Raw genomic sequence first — 24,309 nt, forward strand, 5'->3', positions numbered from 1 at the left:
AGTAGCAGTCTATGTAGGAGGTAAATTGTATATTTTTTTAAGGAAGTTGTAAGTTATGAAAAGAATTATAAGAAATATTATCCTTTGTTTTTTCTTTAACCAAGGTGTTGTCTCTGTTTGGGGGGAGTTCTTTTGTGTGTGTTGTTCCTGTTTAATTTTCTAGCTAGTACTTAATCTTCATATAAAGCTTGGTACAGAGTCTGATAATGTAGGAGTCATTTAATAAATGTTGGAATTAGTGAATGAAACAAGAAGTCATTTTAGCAAACAAAATTTTAAATGTGAATGTTTACAGATTGATTAAATGTGAAATTTTACCAAATATTACTAAGTTCTTTTAGGTGATGGTGACTCATAGAGGTAATCTTTTAGGCTAAAGTTTTTTTCTAAGTAGTTGTTTCCGTTTGCATTATTAAGCATCTTGAAAACTTATTTCTTCATAATTCATTGATCATTAAGGATATAGCCAATATCTTTTAACTTTCTAAGTTTACCTTAATAAACATTAAATTTCACAGATTTTTCTTCCTGATTAATGCTAACTTGACTTTTAACCTTAACTGTAGGTACTTGACTTTTATTTCAACTTTAACAATTAAAAGTTTATATTAGATTGAAAGCAGTATGCTTTATATGTAATTATTTCTATTACACACACTTTATTATTTATGCATTTGCCATTTTAGGATCTGGCAAGAGCCACAAATTTACTATCACTAGTGGCACCCTTTTTTAATCTCTTACCTTTGGGAAAAATTATCAGTGAAATCTTCAGAAACTGGAAAATATTTCCACAGATTCTTAATGCTATATAATTTATTTTGAGAATGATCATAAGGTGGTGTGGATCATCAAATGAACCCACATATTTTTGTTACCTGTTGAGTCATCAGAGAACTATGGAAAGCTCATGGAAAAAGGAACTAAATGAAGAATTTGGTTCCTACGTTGATATTTTTATAGTAGATAACTACACCTTGACCACATCGTATTTTCATCTCTCATTTTAATTGAGGTTTGAGACTTGGGAAGAGAAACAAATGAAAAATGATAACTGATTACCAATGTCGTTGATTTAATTTTCTGGTCAGTGACTTAAGATCCCTTGAATGGTAGGTTTCTGTGCTTCATCTCACAAGAACTGAAAGAATTTATTCACGTGGTAACTTGATCAGATCAAAAAGATTTTATTTAGAAAAGGTTGACGGAGACAGAAAAATATCAGTAAAATTCTAAACTGGATATGATGGAGGTTATCACATAAAACATTACTAGCAGCTGACAAGATGCTCATTATTATACAGTAGAAAATACTGGGAAGAAGGGTGGGTTAAGGGCATTATTTAAGATCTCAGTTATCTATATTCTAAAGTTCAGGATACAGGGAAAAAACTAAGCAAAATCCTGTGCGATTTTAATGTAAGAAGATAAATGTGACCTCATATTCATTAAACCTTGCTGGAACAGGACTCATGAAGGGACTGAAAACAGAAGGACAAATTATTCCAGATAAACCTGTCAAAGAGATGTGGAATAACACTGAATAACAAGAAAGATGTATACCTGCGTGTAATTTCACACAAGCTATGAAAAAGTAGGGTATTTAATTAAAGAGCAGAGAGGGAAACAAAAGTGACACCCTAGAATACTTTTCGTAGACAAGAATTCAATGATTCTACAAAGAAGAGGATCAAATAAATTATTGATGTATCCTGTTGACAGTAGATGAAACAATAATAGAAATTGCCTTTCCAAAACTAATTTTGACTAACAGAACTAATTAAAGTATGGTAGAAATCTGGGAGGATACAACTAAATTATCATACTTGTAAAAAGCTAGAAATAGAAATCTGTGTAGCTTTTATGCTTTTAGAAGGCAATTTTGAAAAAATTCAAGAGGAAAAAAGTGGGTAAGATTCCTTTAAAAGAGACTAAAAGTAAGTGTAGTTCAGGAGCAGTTATATAAGGTGCTCAGAAATGAAATTATACAGTTTCAGACAAGGTTTGTACCTTTTGTATGCAGTTCATTTTTATAGCTTTCCACTTTGTAGAACACCTCAGAAACTTCTACAGTTAGGCATATAGATTTCCTATTACATCTCTGCTTTTTCTATTTTAAAGACTTACTTGAGTAGAGTGGTACAGAGCTCTTAAGATGCCAAGAATTGTTTAAGACTGAGGATATGTCGTATTTAGGGAGAGCAAAGAGAAAACACATGATATAGTCTCAGGAAGAAATGTTTGACTAGAAAGGTGAGACTTGGTCAGAGAGAATTGAAATGGTTGTGATCATCAAACATATAAACAAAAATTAAAATTTTAAGAATCTGATTATACTATGTCAAAAGGGTAATATTCTTGCACATAAATTTCTAACAGACCAATAAGAAACAAACACTCCCCATTAGAAAACTGGACAAAGGATATAAGAAGAATGCTCAAAAGATAAGCAAATGAAATAAGCATATAAGAAATGTTTAACAGCCCTAATAATCAATAAACAAAATGACATGTTTTACCCATCACCTTAGCAGACTTTGCTTTTAAAGGTGAATCCAGTGATGGAGATGGTTCTTTGGAATGACTACTTTTAACATATTACTACTGGGAGTGTAAATTGGTACAGCCTTTTTGGAAAAGCATATCTTTTGATCTACTAATTCTTTTTCAAGGAATTTATCCATAGGATGTAATCAGAGGTGGAAACCAAGGTTTATACATCAGGATGTTTTGTTTAATATTATTTAGAAAGTAGAGCACCCCAAAATTCAAATAATCCTAAAATGCCTTATAGTTGGGAAGTGGTTAATGAAGTATGACTTACTATATAGTATAATATTTTATAGCCATTGAAAATCATATTAAAACATAATGGCCTGGAAAATGCTCACAATATAAATGAAAAAAGTAAACTATGAAACTGTACATATATCTCAGATTTGTAAATAAACACATATATTTAGGGCTATTTTTGAATAGTGTTGCTTTGAACATTTTTATACATATCTTTTGGTATGCATATATGCCTTTTATGTTGGGAAAATACCTAGGAAATGAATTGCTGGGTCACAGATATATAATATGTTAGGTATTAGTAGATAGTGCCAAGTAGTTTTCCAAAGTGGTTATACCAGTTTACCCCACCCCCACCCCCAAGTAGTATGTGAGTTCCAGTTGCTACATATCTTTCTCTTCGCTTGACATACCTGTTTTGTTTTTGTTTTTTCATTTTGGTCATTCTGGTGGATGATAGAGATATCTGTTGTGGTTTTAATTTGTGTTTCCCCGATAATAAGCTTGAACACTTTTTTATACTTGTTGGATATTTGAACATCTTCTTTGATGACATGCCTTGAAAAAGATTATTTTTAATTTTCAGGGAAAAAGCATTTTAACTTTCGAACAAGCTCCCAAACAATGGTAATGATGCCATTCCAAGGACAGTACTTTAAGTAGCAAGAGTTTATTGTAGAGGAGTTACTTAAAGGATACTTGAAAGAACTTGAAGAATTTGACTGCTTCGTAGCTCTTGGTAATCTTAGAGAACTCAAGATGAGTAGGGGAAATTCCCAGAAAAGAGATTGTAGTAACTTCAATTTTTTGTACATAACATGTCAGACATATTCAATAGTAGAGGAATAATAAAATAAACCCCACAAGTATTCATTTATCCAACTTCTCTAATTGTCAAATCATGGTTAATTTTGTTTCTTCTATACTCCCACTTTCCACTCACTCGAGTGCAATAACATTTCTTTCTTTTGTATATTAGAGATTGCAGAGTGTAATACAAATCCTAGTATAAATTTAAGATTTTTTTTTTTCTATGTGGCATTCCTACTTCTGGGAATGAATTTTAAGGAAATAGGACAAAAGGTGAAAGCCATGTAAATGAACACGTTCATTAATAATTTGTTGATGTTTGTGGAAAACAATTTAAAGCAAACTAAAATATCTAAATAAGTAGTAAGGTAAATCATGATGTAACAGTCCAATAGAATATTATACCGCAATTTAAAATGATTGTTTTGACATCTGTGTGGTAACATGAGAAGAAATTTTTAAATATAAACTTTAGAAAACCACCATTTTATATGTGCTATCATACATTATTCAGTCTTATAATTTTTAATGTTCTTCCTGTATACATAATAATGATTAAGAAAGTTGTATCTTGTCTTTGTAGGTTAGAATAACAGACTTATTTTTCACTATGACAGTTTTTCAAGAACTGTACTACCATTTCAAGAACTGTCTACCATTCTCTAAACTTTTCAGTAGTGCTACTTGATTTTAGGAGACTGTGGGTGATATGGTACAGCAGATATCTCTCCTCAAGCTTTTTCCTTATCCGTTAATTTTTTTTTTCCTTTGCCTGACATAAGAAATTTAGATTTACCTCTCTCCCATGGAAAATTTTGTTTTTTAGTTTTCATAGATAAAATTACCTTTTTTAATTCAAAGGAGACACGTATTGAGAGAGTGCAAGAGATTATATTTACATGAGAAAAGTGCTGGTTGTTTACTGAACAGTCAAGTTATGAAATGGGGGTCACTTTGAAGGAGGGGCCAGGCAGCAGATGAGTGTGTTTACTTTATCTTTTTTATTTTGCAAAGTAACCATTGTCAGTTTTATCAAAGCAGAGTTTCTCAGAAATATTAGTCTACTTTAAAATACAATCCCACCTTCTAGAATTCCGTTCCATTTGACTTTTTTTTGAGGCATCTGAATCTGTGATATCCAAAATGCTTTATCTGTATGGTCTCAGACATGCATTTTCATTTCTCTTCAGGAACAAGAAAGAAGCTGAACTAAAGCAAGATTATTTATTTTTTAAGATATCACTTCATTGAAATGGGCATCTGTTTGCTCAGATATAACTTGTTTCCTTTGTTAGTCATTACTGTATCATAACCTAAATTAAATGGTGTCAATGACATTTTCTCTTTGGGGTTTTGATGACGACAGTTGGACTGATTTAGGATCACTTTGTTATATTCTACTTTGTTATATTCTGTTATAATCTATTCATAATAAGATTTTGTTCATAAACTGTTGAACAGAAAATGAGACATTTTCCTTGATTGCAGATTTTTTTTCCTTGCTAATTCATATTCATTTACTTGAAATAACTAAACTTTTCAAAGAAAATCAGAAATGTTTTTAAAAACTCTTTGGGTATCTGTGGTTTATATCTCGACATTTTGTTAAGTCACCTTGTGTTTATTTTGATAATTTGCTTTTTTTAAACTCATGACACTGTGTTTTCTTTATTTTTTCCATTGTCCTGCAATTTCAGAACATGTAACTTCTAATGCCAGTGATAGCGAAAGTAGTTACCGTAAGTGTTTTAAGTTGTTTGTTCTTTTGTTATCTCAAGTAATATATCCTTTGGGGTTTTTTTCCCTTAGTGATGTATTCTGAAAACTAAAAATTAGGTGCTTAATATTTTAAAATCAGGTAGAGCCAAGTAAAATTCTTTACTTGATAAATAAAATCACGCTCTATGTACAGAAGTTAATTTCCAAGGTTTTCATAAAATACAAAAGTTCATTTTACAAAAGTGCTATTCGTGTACACAGTATGTGTATGTGTGTTTGTATCTTTTATAAGAAGTAAATACCTAGTTAAATGAGTAGTAAACTTGTATTTTGCCATTTTATTTAGTAATTCTGTTTCTAACTAATCATAAAAATATTTTTCAGTAATGCTAAATTATAATTAGCTTTATTTCCTTTTTTATTCTGTGTCACCAATACTGGTGTGGGTCAAGATACTATTTATCGCCAGCTTTTGGTGAACATAAGAAATGGCGAAGGGAAAATTTTCAACAGTTGCTTAAACAGTAATACTGATCTCTTTTTTGGTTCTTATGGTACTGTCTTGGTATTATATTATTAAGGGACCTATATAAGCGTGTGAACTTTTTAAACATATTTGGGCATGGGAGGAGGGGAGAGTACATGAATATTATCAGTTGTAGCACTTTAGAAATTAAAATTGCTTTTCTAACTTTTTTTTTTTACTGCTGTCTAATATGAAAGTAATCTTGATTACAGATGAGTATGGCTGCTCAAAAGGTCCATCCTGTTAATATCAGTCTCTAATATTTTTCATATTGACAGTATATACTTTTAACCCTCATTCATTTGATTGGTTGTTATTTTTGCTGCATAATAGTTATTTAACGATTTTCTTTTTTGGTATGGGAATGGGAATGTGATTTGGGAATGTGATTTCTCGTATTTTAGCATTTTATTAACTTACAGTCAGAACTCACCAGAGAGTAGCTGAGTAGCTTTCTAGACTAAAAAGAGGTAATGAAAGTATATACTGTCTGTCTCACCATTTGCATGAATTATTAGGTGTGGAATATTCAAATTGCATGTTTCTGATAACATGTAAAACATGTTTTACATACAGTACTTTAAAAAGCAGCTTGTAAATATACATTTTTTATGTATTATAAATTTTAAAACAACAAAATACACTTTAAAGCTGGAAAGAATATTTATGTCAGTATATGAATTGAAAAGATTTACAGCTGCATACATGTAATATAAACCAATGACAAATTTAGTGAAAAGATTGTTATAGAATCATAATAATCAAGAAGAAAATCTTCAAATACATTCTGCAATATTGATTTCATTGAACCACTTGAATTTAACAGCTCTTCCTTGTTTGTTTTCTACACGTGTGTGTGTGTGTGTATGTGTGTGCTAAGAACTCCTGAAATTTTTAACTCTTTTAGTTATTTTCATTGAGTCGAGATATAATTCGTAGACTTTTCTATTTAGGATATTCATAAGCTCTAATCTTTTAATTTAATCCTAGAGAATTTAACTTCTGAAGTGCTTTTAAGATCAAAGCAAAATATATTTTTTCTCCTTTACTATCTATGTGATTCATTTTGTTGAAAAGGAAGGATTTAATTTTATCTAAAATTTTTTTAACTCAAAATGTTATTTTTTAAAAATTGAATAAATCAATTATTATAATAATGAATTTTTTTCATCAGTGAAATAGTGACACTAGTTTTACCTTTGCATTAAATTCTTTTGGTTAGAAAATAGTTGTAATTATAAAAATGTTCATGCTATGTTAAATGTTATACCTGGTAGGACCAAAAAAAGCAGCATATTAATAACAGAAAATTACCTAATATGCATATATGTAGAACTGCTCATTAAAGTATTAATTTTTAAAGAACTGTTTAATAGCTCTTAGATTCTAAATAAAAAATTAATAGCTTATACTTGACATCCCAAATGAAGATTTTAATTTGGTCTATTGATAACCTGTAAAACCCAGAATAACAGAAAGGTAGTTATTAACTAGCACATTTATATTTTGTTTTTACATATACCAAACTTGATAATTTATCACTTTTTTCCTAAATCTTGCCATAATTAATTTATAAAGTACCCTTTTTTTTACATCTTTGCTACTTTTCTTGGGAAAGTTCTAGTAATTTATATGTTATATTAAAGAATTAAATTAGTATAGCTTTCTTTATAGATTTTCTCATCTGTATTTTAACTTTCTAATAGGTGGTCAAGAAGAATATGTCTTATCTTATGAGCCAGTGAATCAACAAGAAGGTTTGTGAAGCCTGTTGATGTTTTACAATCTTATGGAAAAACGTAATTTGGAAAATAGATCTAACTCATACCTTAAAAAAAGTTTCATTAGAATTTTAGCCTTTTTTCTTACTATACATATATATATATATATATATATATATAAATTTACTATATGTATTTTATGAAACATGATTTAGCCCATAGATTATTAAAATCTTATCATTTTATATTGGTGTTTTATTTCCTAAGCAACTTCTTTCCAGTGTTCATAATAGTATCACTATCCTTGTTCAAAATCTTGGAATCATCTTTGATCTTTCTATTCTTCATCTCCCTTGTCTAGTCAGTTTCTAGGCCCTATTTATTCTTATCATACCTTTCTTATTTATAACCTCCTTTCATCCCTCCTACCACAATGTTAAGTCTCATTTTCACTACCAATCTCCCTGCTTCCAACATGGTCCCTTACAGTCCAGCGTATACACTTTTATTAGATCATCTTTCTCGATGACTACTCTGATTATACCCAGTTTCTTTTTTGCCCTTCTTTGATCTGCTTCCCTACAGTTTCTACTTGAAAAGGGATTAGTAAAACACTGTACTGTGTTTTCTCATTTGTAATGAGATGATGTTAGCAATGTATAGAAACATTATCTGCTAAAATGCTGAATATAACTTGGTTGAATTATCTAAGTGTATGACTTCCAACAGGAGATTGACTGAAGTGTAAGATTTTAATAAAGGTTTGTAAACTGTCAAGTTAGGCATCACTAGTGGAGAAAGAATAAAAAATAAATTCTTCATAACAGTTAAGGATACTTTTGTTTTCTAGTGAAGTAAAATACACAGATGTTTGTTAAGTGTTTATTTCTTTTAACATGCAGTATATTTTTATAGTTAATTATACTCGACCAGTGATCATATTGGGACCTATGAAAGACAGGATAAATGATGACTTGATCTCAGAATTTCCTGACAAATTTGGATCATGTGTTCCTCGTGAGTAACCCACATAAAAATTCTTAATTTTTGTTCTTAACATTTTGTCACTGTGTGTGGTCAAAGTAAACAGTACGATTTTTTAATGGTTTATACTTATTTTATCAGTTATTCATCCTCCATATTATTGTCACTTTTCAAATTTAAATCAATCTCTGTTGTAGTGAACTTTACAAAACGATTCTTGAAGTAGAAAATGGCTTTGTTGTGCCTTTTAATATTAAACACTTCCTCAAGTTCTTTTCTATTAAAGATACAACTAGACCAAAACGAGATTATGAGGTAGATGGAAGAGATTATCATTTTGTGACTTCAAGAGAGCAAATGGAAAAAGATATCCAGGAACATAAATTCATTGAAGCTGGGCAGTATAACAACCATCTGTATGGAACAAGTGTTCAGTCTGTGCGAGAAGTAGCAGAAAAGGTAAGCATCAGAGTGATCCCAGAATAAAGTTTCTAATCAGATACGCTTTTTTTTTTTCAGATATGCCTTTGACAGTATGAAAGAATGATGGATAGAAACTTTTAATTCATGTTTTTGAAAAAATATAGATACATGTTGCAGCATTGATTAATCTAAGCAATGTTATGAATTTATTCAACTAAATATTTACTTTTAGGTGACTTAGAAAAATATATATAAGATAAAGTAGAATAAGAAGAGCAACGGGCTTCCCTGGTGGCACAGTGGTTGGGAGTCCGCCTGCCGATGCAGGGGACGCGGGTTTGTGCCCCGGTCCGGGAGGATCCCACATGCCACGGAGCGGCTGGGCCCGTGAGCCATGACCGCTGAGCCTGCGCGTCTGGAGCCTGTGCTCCGCAACGGGAGAGGCCGCAGCGGTGAGAGGCACGCGTACTGAAAAAAAAAAAAAAAGAAGAGCAACAAAGAAAATAAGAATAGAAATGATGACATGAATCTCTGCAGGAGGGGAGGTTATTATTTTGGGGTCCTGTACATTTGCTAGAGATAGACCTTGTGTTTAGCCCTAGCTTTCCAACAAGTACCATAATTAAGAAGCTAAGATCATCAATAAAAATGAACCAGATGTTCAAGATAAGTGTAAGTGGCTCCTGGTACTGAGACTAGGCAAAAATTTCTCCTGAATGGTCGTTTAATAAAAGACAGTGTGGAAAAATACTCAGTAACATTGTAACAGCAACAGATTTTTTGAAAGCAGTCTGATGATATATTGACATTGGGTTAAGGCAGTTTTATGGTAAAGCCAAAACAGTGTACTCCAGATGTGCTGCTATACTTAAATCAATCTTTGGGCCTAGAAAATAAACATCAACAAATTATTTTATACTTTCAAAACTATAGTAGTTTAAGACTTAGTCATGAAATACCTACAAAATATAAAGCAGTAATTCAACATCTCAGTTTTCCATCTGTAAGTGCTCCTTTCTTTAATAAGAGGTTTGGTTAATTGTGATTAGTTTTAAAAATCGAAAAAATGGACATGTTCAGTGATGGCAAGAATTTGGGAAAATAGAAAATCTTATCAGATGTTGCTAATGGGGGTAAAATTAATAGCACTTTATTTGAGAACGATTTGGCAATACCAAATAAATGTACATAACCTGTGACTCAGAAATTCTATTTCTTGGTATCTAAGTAGAGATTCACACATAAGGATTATGTATAATGATGTGCATAGTAGCACTTTATAGTAGTGAAGAATTGGACTCAGGAAAGGGGAATGGATAATTAACTGTTATTTATTCATGCAGTAGGATACAGAAGCTAGAGTGAATAAACTAAACTATCCACTAATTAGGTGTATCCACATTAATAAATCTCAAAATTATATGGTGAATGAATGAAGTTGCAAAGGATATATACAGGATGACACTATTCATATAAACTTTAATTAACATAAGGTAGTTCATTAATACATATTTCGTGTTTTCATAAACATAAAAACATGCATGGGTATCAAATAAGCTATGAGGATATATAGTACAGCCCAGGGAATAATTATAAATAGAATATAACCTTTAAAAAGTGTGATCACTATGTTGTATACCAGAAACTTATATAATATTGTACATCAACTGTACCTCAATTTAAAAAAAAATATTTACTGGGAAAAAAATGCATGGGAATGATACACATCTACTTCAGGTGTATATGTAGCTGCTATTCGGTGGTTTTCCTTTGAGAGAAAAGGAAGGAAACTGTAGCTTTAGCTTTACTTGTAATATTGTATTTCTTTTAAATTTTTTAAAAATTTAAAAAACACACCTCAGCCTGCCAAATAATATCCAAACTTCAGATTATTGATAAATAGAAAAGTAACACCATATCATAGCAAACTATTTCTTCTGCAAACCTTGTGGAGAAGAAAATATCAGGAGGTCCCACAAAGTAGAAATATTACAAATAACACTGTGATCACAATGCAGTAAAGCTATAAATTATTAGAAAATCAAAAACTGAAAGCCAGGCCAACTGGAAAATTTTTATTATTTATTCATATTAAAGTATAGTTGATGTACAATATTATATATGTTAGAGGTGTCCAATATAGTGATTCACAGTTTTTAAAGGTTGTACTCCATTTATAGTTATTATAAAATGTTGGCTATATTCCCCATTTTGTACAGTATATCCTTATAGCTTATTTTATACATAATAGTTTGTACTCTAAGTCCCCTACCCCTATATTGCCACTCCCCCTTTCCTCTCCCCACTGGTAACCACTAGTTTGTTCTCTGTATTTGTGAGTCTGCTTCTTTTTTCTTATATTCACTAGTTCGTTGTGTTTTTAGATTCCACATATAAGTGATGTCATACAGTATTTGTCTTTCTCTGTCTGACTTATTTCACTTAGCATAATACCCTCCAAATCCGTCCATGTTGCTGCACATGGCAAAATTTCATTCTTCTTATGTCTGAGTAGTAGTCCATTATGTATATATACCACATCTTCTTTATCCATTCATCTGTTGATGGACACTTAGGTTGCTTCCATATCTTGGCAATTGTAAATGATGCTGGTGTGAACATTGGGGTGCGTGTATCTTTTTGAATTAGTGTTTTTGTTTTTTCAGGTATATCCCAGGAGTGAAATTGTTGGGTCATATGGTAGTTCTATTTTTAGTTTTTTAAGAAACCTCCATACTGTTTTCCACAGTGACTGCACCAATTTACATTCCCACCAGCAGTGTACAAGGGTTCCTTTTTCTCCACATCCTTGCCAACATTTGTTATTTGTGCTCTGTTTGATGATAGCTATTCTGACAGATGTGAGGTGGTATCTCACTGTGGTTTGATTTTCATTTCCCTGATGATTAATGATGTTGAGCACCTTTTCATGTGCCTGCTGGCCATCTGCATCGCCTGTTTGGAAAAATGTCTATTCACTTCTGCCCACTTTTTAAACAGGTTATTTGTTTATTTGATGCTGAGTTGTATGAGCTGTATATATGTTGTATATTAATCCCTTATCAGTTCTACTATTTGCAAATATCTGCTCTCATTCAGTAGGTTTTCTTTTCATTTTGTCAATGATTTCCTTTGCTGTGCAAAAGCTTTTATGTTTAATTAGGTCCTGTTTGTTTATTTTTGCTTTTATTTCATTTGTGTTAGGAGACAGAGCCAAAAAAATATTGCCGTGATTTATTTCAAAAAGTGTTCTGCCTATGTTTTACTCTAGGAGTTTTATACTATCCGGTCTTACATTTGGGTCTTTAATCCATTTTGAGTTTACTTTTGTATGTAGTGTTAGAGAATGTTCTAATTTAATTGTTTTACATGTAGCTGTCCAGTGTTCCCAGCAGCACTTACTGAAGAGTGAAGTCTTTTCTCCATTGTTTATTCTTGCCTCCTTGTCATAGATTAGTTGACCATTAGTGCATGGGTTTATTTCTGGGCTTTCTATCCTGTTCCAGTGATGTCAGTTTTTGTGCCAGTACCATACTGTTTTGATTACTATACCTTTGTAGTATAGTCTGAAGTCAGGGAGCATGATTCCTACACATACATCCTTCTTTTTCAAGATTGTTGTGGCTATTTGGGGTCTTTCGTGTTTCCATAAAAATTTTAAATTTATTTGTTCTCGTTCTGTGAAAAATGCCATTGGTATTTTGATAGGGATTGCATTGAATCTGTAGATTACCTTGGGTAGTATGCTCATTTTAGCAATATGAATTCTTCCAATCCAAGAACATGATATATCTTTCCATGTATTTGCGTCATCTTCAATTTCTTTCATCAGTGTCTTATAGTTTTCTGAGTACAGGTCTTCTACCTCCTCAGGTAGGTTTATTCCTACATATTTTATTCTTTTTGATGCAGTGGTAAATGGGATTGTTTCATTAATTTCTCTTTCTGATAGTTTGTTGTTAGTGTATAGAAATGCAACACACTTCCGTATGTTAATTTTGTATCCTGCAACTTTATACCAAATTTATTGATGAGTCCTAGTAGTTTTCTGGTGATGTGTTTAGGAGTCTGTGTATACAGTATCATGTCATCTGCAGACACTGACAGTTTTACTTCTTCAGTTCCAATTTGGATTCATTTTATTTCTTTTTCTTGTCTGGTTGCTGTAGCTAGGACTTCTACTACTAAATAAAAGTGGCAAGAGTGGATATCCTTGTCTTGTTCCTGATCTTAGAGGAAATGCTTCAGCTTTTCACCTTTGAGTATCATGTTAGCTGTGGGTTTGTTGTAAATGGACTTTATTATCTTGAGGTATGTTCCTTCTGTGCCCAATTTCTGGAGAGCTTTATCATAATGGGTGCTGAATTTTGTCAAAAGCTGTTTCTGCATCTATTGAGATGATAGTATGGTTTTTATTCTTCATTTTGTTAATGTGGTGTATCATATTGAGTGATTTGTGTATACTGAAAAATCCTTGCATCTGGGATAAATCCCACTTGATCGTGGTGTATGATCCTTTTAATGTACTGTTGGATATGGTTTGCTAAATTTCTGTTTAGGATTTTTGCATGTATGTTCATCATTGATAATTCGCCTCTAGTTTTTTCTTTTCTTGTGATATCTTTGTCTGGTTTTGGTATCAGGGTAATGCCAGCCTCATAGAATGAGTTCAGAAGCATTCCTTCCTCTGCAGTCTTTTGGAATAGTTTGAGAAGGGTAGGTGTTAACTCTTCTCTAAATGTTTGATAGAATTCACTTGTGAAACCATGTGGTCCTGGGCTTTTGTTTGTTGGGCGGTTTTTAATTACTGATACAGTTTTCATTTCTGGTAATGGGTCTGCTCATATTTTCAATTTCTTGCTGTTTCACTCTTGGGAGAGTGTACCTTTCTAAGAATCTGTTTATTTCTTCTAGGTTGTCCATTTTATTGGCATATAGTTGTTTCTAGTAGTCTCTCATGATCCTTTGTATTTCTGTGGTGTCAGTTGTAACTTCTTTTTCATTTCTGATTTTATTGATTTGGACCCCCTCTCTTTTTTTTTTGATGAGTCTGGCTATAGGTTTATCAATTTTATTTATCTTTTCAAAGAACCAGCTTTTAGTTTCATTGATCTTTTCTGTTGTTTTCTTCATCTCTATTTCATTTATTTCTGCTCTGATCTTTATGATTTCTTTCCTTCTACTAACTTGAAGGGGTTTTTTTCTTTTTCTAGTTCTTTTAGATGTAAGGTTAGGTTGTTTATTTGAGATTTTTCTTTTTTCCTGAGGTAAACTGTATCTCTATAAACTTCCCTCTTAGAACTGCTTTTTGCTGTGTTCCATAGTTATTAGATCATCATGTTTTTGTTTTCATTTGTCTCTAGGTATTTTTTATTTGCTTGTTGATTGCTTCAGTGATCCATTGGTGGTTTAGTAGCTTATTATTTAGCCTTCACATATTTGTGTTTTTTGCAGTTTTTTTTCCTGTAGTTGATTTCTAGTCTCATAGCATTGTGGTCAGAAAAGATGCTTAATATGATTTCAGTTTTCATAAATTTACCAAGGCTTGTTTTGTGGCCTAGCATGTGATCTGTCCTGGAGAATGTTCCATGTGCACTTGAAAAGAATATGTATTCTGCTTTCAGATGTAATACTCTTTATCAATTAAGTCCATCTGGTCTATTGTGTCATTTAAGGCTAGTATTTCCTTATTGATTTTCCATCTGGACAATCTGCGCATTGGTGTAAGTGGGATGTTAAACTCCCCTACTACAACTGTGTTCTGTCAATTCCTCCTTTTATGTTTTTAAAATTTGCCTTATATATTTAAGTGTTCCTATGTTGGGTGCATATATATTTACATTTGTTACGTCTTCTTGGATTTATCCCTTGATCATTATGTAGTGTCCTTTTTTGTCTCTTGTCACAGTCTTTATTTTAAAGTCTATTTTATCTGATATAAGTATTGCTACTCTGGCTTTTTTTTATTTCCATTTGCATGGAATACCTTTTTCCATCCCCTCACTTTCAGTCTGTGTGTGTCTTTAGATCTGAAGTGAGTCTCTTGTAAGCAGCATATACACCAGTCTTATTTTTGTATCCTTGATTCCAGCGTTTAGTCCATTTACATTTAAGATAATTATCGGTATGTATGTTCTTCCTGCCATTTTGTTAATTGCTTTGCAGTTGTTTTTGCATGTCTTTTTTTCCCTTCTTTTGTTCTCTTGTGATTTAATGACTGCCTTTAGTGTTATGTTTGGATTCTTTTTTCTTTTTTGTGTGTATATCTATTACAGATTTTTGGTTTGTGATTACCATGAGGCTTTTATATAGCAGTCTGTATGTATACGTGATTGTTTTAAGTTGCTGATCTCTTCATTTCAAATGCATTTTAAAGACCTGCCATTTGTACTCTCTTCCCTTCACGATTACTGTTTATCTGATTGTTTTATATAACCCTTAACTGCTTATTGTGGATGTAGATGATTTTACTACTTTTCTCTTTTAACCTTCCTACTGCCTTTACTGTATATTTGCCTTTACCATTGAGTATTTTCATTTTGTAATGTTCTTGTTTCTTGTTGTGGCCTTTTCTTTTCCACCTAGAGAAGTTCCTTTAACATTAGCTGTAGAACTGATTTGGTGGTGCTGAACTCTTAGCTTTTGCTTGTCTGTAAAGCTTTTGATCTCCATCAAATCTAAATTAGAGCCTTACTGGGTAGAGTAATCTTGGTTGTAGGTTTTTCCCTTTCATCACTTTAAATATATCCTGCCACTCCCTTCTGGGCTGCAGAATTTCTGATGAAAAATCAAAAATTTACGGGTGTTCCCTTGCATGTTATTTGTTGCTTTTCCCTTGCTGCTTTTAACATTTTCTATTTATCTTTAATTTTTGTCATTTTAATTACAATGTGTCTTGGTATGTTCCTCTTTGGATTAATTCTGTTTGGGACTCTGCACTACCTGGACTTGGGTGACTGTTCCCTTTCCCAGGTTAGGGAAGTTTTCAGCTGTTGTGTCTTCATTTATGTTCTCAGCCCCTTTCTCTCTCTCTTCTTCTGGGACCCATGTAATGCAAATATTGATGTGCTTGATGTTGTCCCAGAGGTCTGTTTAACTGTCCTCATTGGTTTTCATTCTTTTTTCTTTTTTCTCTTCAGTGGCAATAATTTCCACTACTCTGTCTTCCAGCTCACTAATCCATTCTTCTGTATCACTTAATTTATTATTGATTCCTTCTAGTGTACTTTTCATTTTAGTTATTGTATTCTTCATCTCTGTTTGGTTGTTCTTTATATTCTCTAACTCTTTGTTTAAAACTTCTAATTTGGAAATTCCCAGATGGTCCAGCAGTTAGCACTCCACACCACTGCAGAGGGCACAGGTTCAATCCCTGCTTGGGGAACTAAGATCCCACAAGCTGCACAGAGCAGCCAAAAAAAAAAAAAACACTTCTACCTGCTCACTCTGTGCATCCATTCTTCTCCCAAGTTCTTTAATCATCTTTACAATCATTACCTTGAATTCTTTCTTGGGTTGATTGCCTATCTCCACTTCACTTAGTTCTTCTTCTGGGGTTTTATCTTGTTCCTTTGTCTGGAACATGTTTCTCTGCCACCTCATTTTATCTAAGTTGCTATTTGTATTTTTATGTGTCTGGTAGGTTGGTTACATTTCCCAGCCTTGGACAAGCGGCCTTCTGTAAGAGATGCCCTATGTGTCCCAGCAGCACACTCCCATCTCGTCACCCAAGATACATGTTTCAGGTGATCCCCCTATGAAGGGGGGTCATTCTGTTGTGAGAGGCTGACTATGTGGGCAGTGTGGTAGGCTTGGTTGGCCCCTAGCCCGGTTAGTTGCCAGGCCCTGCCTTGTACTGCTGGCCGCTGGCTGTTGGTTAGCATGGCCTGGTCACACAGTGGGTGACTGCAGAACCCCAGGATGCCTCAGGGCTTATGCGAGCTCACTGATGGGCAGAGTTAGGGCCCAAAAGACTGTGGGGTTGTTGTCCACCCACTGTTGGGTGAAGCCAGGTCCTGTGGGGTTAGTGCCAGACTACTAGCAGGCAAAGCCAGGTCCTGGAGTCTGGCTGCAGGGCCATGGGATCCCAGAGCTGGTGTCAGATCACTGGTGGCAGAGCGGTTCCTCATACAGTTGGTCACACTGTCCGGGGAGTCCCAAAGCTTCTGTTGGCCTTCTGTGGGCAGGCTGGGTCCGCAGGCTGCAGGATTATGGTTTTCTTGCACCTGGTGTCTGCCTCCTGGTGGGTGAAGCTGGTCTAGAGGCTAGTTCAGGCTTCCTGGAAGGCAGAGCTGGTGCCTTTCCACTGGTAGATGTAGCTGGGTCATGGCCCTCTCTTGGGCAGGGGCATGTCTAGAGGTGACTGTGGGTTCAGGAAGTCTTTAGGCAACCTGTCTGCTGATAGGTGGAGATGTATTCCCACCCAGTTAGTTGTTTGGCCTGAGGCATCACAGCACTGGCACCTACAGGCTGTTAGGTGGGGCCAGTTCTTGGCACTAATGAGCCATAAGGAGGATCCCACTATGACGACCACCCACACCAGTGTCCACGTGGTAGAAAACTCCCACGTGTGGCTGCCACCAGTGTCTGTGTCCCCAGGGTGAGTGGCAGCCACCCCACCTCTCCAGGAGATTCTCCAAGACCAGCAGGTAGGTCAGCCCACGCTTCCATCAGATTACTGCTTTTGCCCTGGGTGCTGGTGCATGTGAGATTCTGTGTGCACCCTTTAATAGTGAAGTCTCTATTTCCCCCAGTCCTTTGGGACTCACAAAATTGATCTCCACTGGCCTTCAGAACCAAATGCTGTGGAGACTTGTCTTCCTGGTGCAGGGTCCCCAGGGGCTCAGAACTCTCATTCCTGTGGAAGAACCTCTGTAATATAATTATTCTCCAGTTAATGGGTCACCCATCCAGGGGTATGCAACTTGATTATATCACAAGTACACCCCTCCTACCTGTCTTGTTGTCATTCCTTCTCTATGTGTTTAGTTGTAGATCTTTCCTGGTAAGTTCTGATCTTTTTCATACATGGTCGTTCTGCAGGTAGTTGTGATTTTGGTGTGCTCATGAGAGGAGGTGAGCTCAGGGTCTTTCTACTCTGCCATCTTGGCCAGTCTCTCTCCCAGTTAGAAAATTTAAAGCCACCTCTTAACTCTTAAGTGAAGGAGAAAATACAAAATGAAATTACAGAATTTCTTAAAAATGAAAGTAGTACATATCAGAATCCATGGGATACATTTAAAACACTGATCAAAGGAAAATTCATAGCCTTAAGAACTTTTCCAAAGAAAAATGAATGCGAATAGGGATTTCCCTGGTGGCACAGTGTTAAGAATCCGCCTGCCAATGCAGAGGATACAGGTTTGAGCTCTGGTTGGGGAAGATCCCACATGCTGCAGAACAACTAAGCCCATGCACCACAACTGCCGAGCCTGCGCACTGCAACCACTGAAGCCCACGTGCCTAGAGCCCGTGCTCTGCAACAAGAGAAGCCACCACAATGAGAAGCCCGCGTGCCGCAACGAAGAGTAGCCCCCACTCACCACAACTAGAGAAAGCCCACATGCAACAACGAAGACCCAACGCAGCCAAAAATAAAATTAAATAAATAATTTTTTTTTATGAATGAGAATAAATAAACCAAATCCCTAGTGTAAAGTACTAGAAAAAGATAAAGGAAGAACATGATATAAATAAAAGCAGAAATTATGTGGTAAGCAGAAGGAAGAAAATGAAGATCAGAGAGGAAACTAATAAGAAAACAAAAGCAATAGATAAAATCGATGAAACCAAAACTTGTCCTTTGAGAAGATCAAAGTTATTGATAAACCTTTAACCAGACTGGTCAGAAAAAAGGAGAGAAGACACAAATTACCAAAATCAGGAATGAGAGAAATAACAAAATCTACAAATATTTAAAGAAAAGTCAGAAATTAGTAACAACTTTATACCACTGAGTTCAACAATTTAGATGAAAAGGATAAATTCCTTGAAAGGAATAAACTACTTAAGCTCAAGAAGAAATAGATAATTTGAATAGCCCTACATCTGTTAAAGAAATTGATTTGTATTTAAAAATTTCCACAAAGAAAACTTTCTTTCCACAAAGAAAACTCCAGGCCCAGATGGCTTCACTAATAAATTTTACCAAACACTTAAGGAAGAAATAATACCCATTTTCTACCATAAAATCTAAAAAGAGGGAGTGCTTCCCAATTTATTCTGAGTCCAGCATTACCTAGATTTCAAAACCTGACTACACATTACCAAAAAAACTACAGACCAATTTCTGTGAACATAGATGCAGAATTTCTAAACAAAATTTTTACAAATTTGATCTAACAATATAAAAGAGATAATATAACCACCAAGTTAGGGTTTATCCAGTGAATTCCAGGTAAATTTTAACATGAGAAAGCAGTCAGTTTACCTCACCATATTAAACTAAAAAAGGAAAACCATATGATTATATCCATAGTTTAGGAGAAGCTTTGACAGAATCCAACATCCTTTTTTTTTTTTTTTGGCTGCATTATGTGTTCGTTGCTGTGCGCGGGCTTTCTCTAGTTGCGGCAAGTGGGAGCTACTCTTCGTTGCAGTGCACAGGCTTCTCACTGCGGTGGCTTTTCTTGTTGCGGAGAGCGGGCTCTAGGCGCGCAGGCTTCAGTAGTTTCAGCACGCAGGCTCAGTAGTTGCAGGACATGGGCCCTGGAGCACGCAGGCTTCAGTAGTTGTGGCACATGGGCTTCAGTAGTTGTGGCTCACGGGCTCTAGAGCACAGGCTGAGTAGTTGTGATGCACAGGCTTAGTTGCTTCACAGCATATGGGATCTTCTGGACCATGGATCAAACCTGTGTCCCCTGCATTGGCAGGCAGATTCTTAACCACTGCACCACCAGAGAAGTTCCCCAACATCCATTCTTGATTAAACTCTCCGCAAACTGGGAATAGAAAAGAACTTTCTCAAACTGATAAATAATATTCTAAAAATCCTACACCTATCATCATACTTAATGATAAAAGAAGCTCAGTGTTTTCCCCCTAAAATCAGAAACATGTCAAGGATACCCACTCTCACCACTTGTTTTCAGCATTGTACTAGAGGTCCTAGCCAGTGCAGTAAGACAAGAGAGAGAAATCAAAGTCATCCAGATTGGAAAGGAAGAAGTAGAATTGTCCTTATTTGCAGACAACATGATTGTCTATGTAAAAAATCTGATAGAATCTACAAAAAGAAAAAAAAATGCTACTAGAACTAGTAAATAAGTTTAGCAAGATCAAAGGATACAGTATTGATCAATATACAAAAATCAATTGTATTTCTATATACTAGACCAAATTGAAATTTTAAAAAACATTATTTGTAGTAGCATTAAAAAAATATTAAATACTTAGAGATAAATCTGACCAAAAAAATTTGCAGATCAGTACACTAAAAACCACAAAGCATTGCTGAGAGAATTAAAGAAGACCTAAATAAATGGAGAGATGCACGACGCTCATGGATTGAAAGGCTCAGTGTTGTTTAGATATCAGTTTTGCTCACTTGCACTTTAGGCTCAGTACAACCCCAATCAAAAATCCCAGGAGCTCTTTTTGTGGAAATTGACATGATAATAATACTAAAGTTCATATGGAAATGCAAAAGATCTAAAATAGCCAAAACAACTTTGAAAAAGAACGAAGCTGAAGGACTCACACTACTTCATTTTGAAATTTATAAAAATACAGTTAATCAAGATGGTATGCATAAAGATATTGGCATGAAGATAGGTAGATCAGGGCTTCCCTGGTGGCACAGTGGTTGAGAGTCTGCCTGCCGATGCAGGGGACACTACTACTTCGTTGCGGTTCACAGGGTTTGTGCCCTGGTCCGGGAGGATCCCACATGCCGCGGAGTGGCTGGGCTCATGAGCCATGGCCGCTGAGCCTGCGCGTCCGGAGCCTCTGCTCCACAGCAGGAGAGGCCACAATGGTGAGAGGCCCACGTACCGCAAAAAAAAAAAAAAAAAGGTAGATCAGTGTAACATACTAGAGAATCCTTAAATGGACCCACATATATATGGACAGCTGTGGTCAAAGGTGCAAAGGCAATTCAGTGGAGAAAGGGATATTCTTTCAACAAATGGTGATGGAACAAGCCACGTTGACTAGCCACGCCTCATACCATACACAGAAATTAACTCAAAATAGATCCTAAATCTGAATCCTAGAACTATAAACATAGGAAAAATCTTCATGACTTTGGGTTTGGCAGTGATTCCTAAGATAATATACCAAAAGCACGATCTATAAAAGAAAAAAAATGATAAATTGGACTTCATCAAGATTAAAACTTCTGCTCTTGGGGGAAAAAGAAAAAAGTACTGTTAGGTGAATAAAAAGACAAGCCATATACTAGGAAAATATTTTCACATCATATATTTCATAAAAGATTTGTATCTAGAATATGTAGAGAACTCTTTCATCACAATAATAAAGACAACCCTATTTTTAAATGAACAAAGGATTTGAAAAGACATTTCTCGAAGGAAGATATAAAAATGGCCAATAAACACGTGAAAAGATACTCAACACAGTCATTCATTAGGTAAATGCAGATTGAAACCTTAATGAAGAGCCACTACATACCCATTGGAATGGCTAAGTTTTTTTAAACTGACCATTACCAAGTTTTGACAGAGATAGGAGGAAAGAAATCATATGTCCATACAGAGACTTAACATGAATATTTGTAACAGCTTTATTTATAATGGGCAAAAACTGGAAATAACCCAGATGTCCCTCATCTGGTGAATGGATAAACAAAGTGTGGTATATTCATGTAATGGACTACTACTCAGCAATAAAAAGTAATAAATTGTTGATGTTACACAACAACATGGATGAATCCCAAAGTAGTTATGCTAAGTGAAAGGAGCCAGACAGTAAACTACATACTGAATAACTGTACTTATATAAAGTTTTAGAAATTTCATACAAATCTATAGTAACAAAAAGCAGACTAGTGGTTGCTTGGAGAAGGACAGGAAGGAGAGGTTACAAAGAGGCATGAAACTGGGGAGTGACTGATACATTTATTATTTTGATTATGGTGATGATTTCAAGGTATATACACACTGTCAAAACTTAACCAAATTGTATACTTTCAATATCTGCAGTTTATTGTATATCAGTTATGCCTTAACTAAGCCTTTTTTTCTTTTAACTGACATTCCTCCTAGTGCTTTGGGGGAAAACAGAACTTGTATCTTTAACATTATATGCTTTCTGAACTACTTAAGATTTTTGTCACTTGCATACATATTCTTTATAATAAAAATAATAAAATGGATTTTTGTAAGAAATTAAGGTGGAGAATAGAAAAGCAGAAGATCTAGAAAGAAATAACACAATAGACAAACTACTAGCTAACCTGATTTTTTTTAAGGGGAAAATCACAAACACTAGACACAGGAAATGACAAGAGGGCATAACCATTGAAATATTATGAAATCATAAAAGACTGTATTGCATATCTTTATATAAATAAAATTTTAAACTTGGTTGAGATGGATAATTTCCTAGAAAAATACAGTTTACCAAAATTGACCTATTAGAGATGGAAAGATTTCTATAGAAGAAGAAATTTTTAGAAGAAATAGAGCAAGTTATCAAGAAACTATGCCACAAAAAACATCAGGCCCAGATGACTTCATGGGGGAATTCTAATAAATCTTGAAAGGTTAGATCATCCTAAAGCTCCATAAGTACTGTTCAAGAGCATTCTTTTTATGAAGCAAGTCTAATATTGATATCTAAACCTGATGAAGACAGTGAAAATTATAGATCAGTATCACTGATAAATATTAATACAAAAGTGTTAAATATTTTAATAAACAGAATCCAGTACCACATTGCAAAAATGATATACCATGACCAAATGGGATTAAAGGTATTTAAAGTCAGCTCAATATTAGGAAATCCATTAATGTAATCTACCACGTTAACAGATCTAAAGAGAAAAATCATATATTCACAGATGCCTGAAAAGCATTTGGTAAAATCCAGTACCTCTACTGGGAGGGGGAAATCTCAAAAATACAGAGATTGTTGTTATTTTTTTAAAGAGAAAAAAGAAAAAGATTGAGAGGGACAGATCGAAATCCTTAATGGGAGAAACATTGAGGCAGTGCCATTATGATAGGAGCAAGGCAAGGATGTCCATTATCTCTACTACTACTCAAGGTACTAGTCAATGCTATTATACAATACAAATCAATCAGAGGCATAAGAATTGGAAAAGAAATAAAACTATCTCTGTTTTCAGATAATATAGTAACCTAGAAACCGTACAAAATTTATTATAAAATTTATTTTGTAAAATATAAATTTATTATAAAATTAAAGACTTATAAAATCAAAGACAAAAAGCTAGAGTAAGGTAGCATATAAAATTAATATGCAGAAATTAATAGCTTTCTTTTACATGAACAGTAATCAGAAGATTATTATAGAGAAAACCCCATTTATAATGTAAGAAATAGCATGTAAAATACTTAGTAGACTTAATGAGAAATATGCAGACTTACATGAAGAAATCTGTAAAACACTCCTGAAAGACAGAATATTAGACTTGATCAAATGTAAAGACATCCCTTGTTCTTAGCTATGACAATTCAACATTGTAAAGCTGCCAGTTCTGTCTAAGCTGATTTATATATGAGCACAATCCCGGTAAAAATAACTACCAGCTTTTTTATGGGGTTAGATGAATTGAAGTTCATAAGAGAAGCCAGGACCACACAAAAAGAAAAGCTGCAAGAGATTCCAGCCCTACCAGATATTAAAGAATACTATTAAGACTTTTTAATTAAAACAGTGTGTTAATGACCCATGAATAGGACAAAAAGACGAGTAGAATAGAAAAGAGAATCCAGGAAGACCCAAATTCATATGAAAATATAGTATATGACAAAGGTGCAATCTCATATCACAGGGGCTTTTAATAATGGGCTTTTAAGTAAATAGTGCTGGAACAACTGGAGAAAAGGTAAATTAGAACCATACTTCTGGGGGACTTCCCTGATGGCACAGTGGGTAAGACTCCATGCTCCCAATGCAGGAGATCTGGGTTCAATCCCTGGTCAGGGAACTAGATCCCACATGCATGCCGCAACTAAGAGTTCGCATGCCACAACTAAGGAGCCCAGGTGCTGCAACTAAGACCCAGTGCAACCAAATAAATAAATAAAAGAACCATACTTCACACCATACACAAAAATTCACACCATACACAATTGACAGAAGAAAATATAACCTGGGCATAGGGAAGTTTTTTTAACCATGAATCAA

General features: G+C 34.3%; 1 protein-coding gene across 21 annotated transcripts in view; it reads left to right on the forward strand.

The window, feature by feature from the left end:
* DLG1 (discs large MAGUK scaffold protein 1) overlaps nt 1-24,309 on the forward strand; it is a 285,338-nt gene that overhangs the window by 244,606 nt on the left and 16,423 nt on the right. For 12 of the 21 annotated variants that reach the window (XM_049709658.1, XM_049709657.1, XM_049709660.1 and 9 more), the window contains 5 exons: nt 5,301-5,342; nt 6,046-6,081; nt 7,555-7,605; nt 8,485-8,586; nt 8,840-9,012. In XM_049709658.1, coding sequence (XP_049565615.1) covers nt 5,301-5,342; nt 6,046-6,081; nt 7,555-7,605; nt 8,485-8,586; nt 8,840-9,012 — 404 coding nt within the window. The remainder of the gene's footprint in view (nt 1-5,300; nt 5,343-6,045; nt 6,082-7,554; nt 7,606-8,484; nt 8,587-8,839; nt 9,013-24,309) is intronic. The other 9 variants (XM_004278774.4, XM_004278775.4, XM_004278776.4 and 6 more) reach the window with 2 other exon arrangements.

This window comes from Orcinus orca, chromosome 5, assembly GCF_937001465.1.
Source record: "Orcinus orca chromosome 5, mOrcOrc1.1, whole genome shotgun sequence".
NCBI classification, from domain to species: Eukaryota; Metazoa; Chordata; class Mammalia; order Artiodactyla; family Delphinidae; genus Orcinus; species Orcinus orca.